Source organism: Calidris pugnax, unplaced genomic scaffold (assembly GCF_001431845.1).
Source record: "Calidris pugnax isolate Ruff unplaced genomic scaffold, ASM143184v1 scaffold103, whole genome shotgun sequence".
In the NCBI taxonomy this organism is placed as follows: Eukaryota; Metazoa; Chordata; class Aves; order Charadriiformes; family Scolopacidae; genus Calidris; species Calidris pugnax.
Genome location: NW_015090990.1, coordinates 8,003,489 through 8,006,163, shown reverse-complemented (window position 1 = coordinate 8,006,163; position 2,675 = coordinate 8,003,489). Strand labels below are relative to the sequence as shown.

The 2,675-nt window shown below is 68.6% G+C and overlaps 1 protein-coding gene across 1 annotated transcript; it reads right to left on the bottom strand.

The window, feature by feature from the left end:
* Positions 1-48: 48 nt before the first annotated feature.
* On the bottom strand, positions 49-2,252 carry SP5 (Sp5 transcription factor). The gene is made up of 2 exons (XM_014954236.1): positions 1,732-2,252; positions 49-1,207 (listed from the first exon to the last, which is right to left on the bottom strand). Exons 1-2 carry the CDS (start codon positions 1,780-1,782, stop codon positions 155-157), a joined length of 1,104 nt encoding a protein of 367 aa, XP_014809722.1. The 5' UTR covers positions 1,783-2,252; the 3' UTR covers positions 49-154.
* Between the last annotated feature and the right edge of the window lie 423 nt (positions 2,253-2,675).

Genomic DNA, 2,675 nt, shown 5'->3' with positions numbered 1-2,675 from the left:
TCCCGCTCGCCGGGCCCGACGCGAGTCCGAGAGCCGGTCGCCCCTCTCCCTCCCCGCCGCCGCCCGGCCCCCGGGCGCCCTCGGCCCAGCTCCCCGCGGCTCAGGGCGGCCCGCAGGTGCGGTGCCGGGCCGGTCCCGCCCCGCCGCCCGGCGGTCACAGGTCGCGGCCGTCCTCCCGCTTGACGCCGTCCGCCGCCGCCTTCAGCTTCTTGTTCTGGTGGGTCTTGACGTGCTTGGCCAGGTGGTCGCTGCGCATGAAGCGCTTCCCGCACTCGGGGCAGACGAAGCGCTTCTCGCCCGTGTGAGTCCGCAGGTGCCGCTGCAGCTCGTCGGAGCGGGTGAAGCTCTTCCCGCAGAAGAGCCAGTTGCAGACGAAGGGCCGCTCGCCCGTGTGCCAGCGCAGGTGCGCCTTCAGGTGCGAGGTCTTGCCGTACACCTTGCCGCAGCCCGGGATGTGGCAGATGTGCTGCTTCTTCTTGCCCGGCTCCGCCTCCGGGGCGCTGCCCGCGGCCGACTGGCAGTTGGGGCAGCGGCAGCGGCGGCACCTCCTGGCCGTGGCCGCCAGGGGAGACTTGGTCTGCAGCAGGGCGGCGATCTGCGTCTGGTACTGGGCGAAGTCCGAGTGGCCCAGCACCAGGCTCCGCGGCAGGGCCGCGGCCGCGGGGAAGCGGTGGCCGCAGCCGGCCGGGGCGCCGGCCTGCTGGATGCTCCACCAGGGGATGTCCTCGGGCGGCGGGTTGGGGGAGAGCTGGCGGCAGGGCTGCGCGGGCGGCAGCAGGTTGGAGTAGCCGGGCGGCAGGGCGGCCTGGGCGGCGTAGGGGACGTAGGCGGGGGGGCAGCTGGACGGCAGGGCGGCCATGGAGGAGGGCAGCATCTTGACGGGGGAAAACTCGTAGGGGTAGGAGGGGTCCGCCGGGGGGGTGAGGGGCAGTTCGTGCGCCCCCCCGAAGGAGGGCTGCAGGTGGTTCTTCTGAGGGGTCAGCCCCAGGCTGGGGTGCGGCGGCGGCAGCCCCCCCGGGGAGTGCGCCGGCATCTCGCCGCTCCACGGGTGGAAGATCCTGGAGGGGGATCCCAGCGTCGGGTCGTAGGAGACCTGCAGGAAATCCGAGGGCGCTGCGCCCGGCTGTCCGATCCGGCTACAGGTGGCGGCCAGAAGAGCCAGGGGCGAGTGCTTGGCCAAGTCTGGGGAGGCGCTGGGGGTGCGGTCCTGCGCGGGAGCGGGAGGGAGGGAGGAGGAGAGCGCGTTCCTCGCCGACGACGACCCCCGGGAGCGGCCGCGCCGCCCGCGGGAAACTTTCTGCGCCTCCTGCCCGCGCCGCTCCCGCACGGCCGGCGAGCCGCCCCAAAACGGCTCTGCCCGAGCGGGCAGGGCGAGCCCCGTCCCCCCCGCCCCGCCCGGGGACCGGCCCCGCCACCGCTCCTGGGCCGGGGGCGCCGGGGAAGCGGCCGCTGCGGTCAGGGGGCAGCCCCCGCCCCGCATCCGTCCATCCCGTCCTCCCCCCGCCCCGGGCCGCTGCCTGGAGTTACCGCCGGGCTCCTGGCGGGAGAGGGGAGTTGCCGGCCCGAGGAGCCCGAACCCGGCCTCTTCCCCCCCGCGGGGGGACCCTGCCCGCCCCTCCCGGGCCGCCGCGGGGGCGAGACCCCGGGAAGGAGGCGGCAAAGCGCCAGCTGCACCCCCCCGGCACCGCGGGTCGCGGCGCCCTGCGGGCAGCCCCGGGCGCGGGTACTGACCTGGAGGAAAGCCTGGAGGGAGTCGTTCCGGAGGACAGCCACCGCGGCCATGGCTACTGCGCCCGGGGAGAGGGGAAGGCGCCGGGGCACCGCCGAGGCATGGAGACGCCGAGGGGAAGACGAGGAGCTGCCCAGTTTCCTTCTCTCTCGCTCTCTCTCGCTCTCTTCCCTCTGATCTCTTCGCCTCTGTGCCTGTCCCACCCCCCCCGCGCTGCGCGATCTCCGCGGACTGTCTGACTGCACCAGGATCACCTCCAAGAATTTGATAAGGACTTTGCTGGGCCGCCAGCCAGTCAGAGGGAAGATTTATGGCTTTGAAGTTTGCCGCTACCCAATCATCAAAGAATAGCGGCTCTTTCAGAAGCGAAAGCAAATCCTTTGAATCCACAAAGCTCCTATGGTGTGTTTGTTGGTCTGGATAAAAGAACTGATTATTAGGGGGGATGGGAAGGGAGGAGATAAAGGCGGGACAATTAATGAAGTAATCACTATGTGGGAAATGTATATACACAAATAATTGGATTTTCTTGATCAAAGGACCCCTTACCGCCTGGAGACCCTCGCATTGGATGTGCAAGACACTGCCCTTTTTTTTTTTTTTTTTTTTTGCAATTAAGGATTTGTAGCAGAGCCCTAAAGTGACAATGTGTCTTTGTTATCGCCCGCGAAATCTGCCTCCGGATTCCGCTGATAGTGTTTGATGACTCAAAGTAACAGGAGCACAAGCGAGTTCACCTGATCGGGGCCGGTCGATCCCAGTCGTAAAACTTCCCTGGAGTAATTGTCGGTGGTTCCTCCCCGCTCCCTCCCTCCGCCCGCCCTTCCCCCGAGGCTGAGGGATATGCCCTCGGTATGACTCCGCAAACAACCGCACATTTTCCCCTCCGGTAGCTGGGTTTGGTTTCGCTCCGCTCAGCCGGCGCTAACCCCGTGTTACCGGGAGC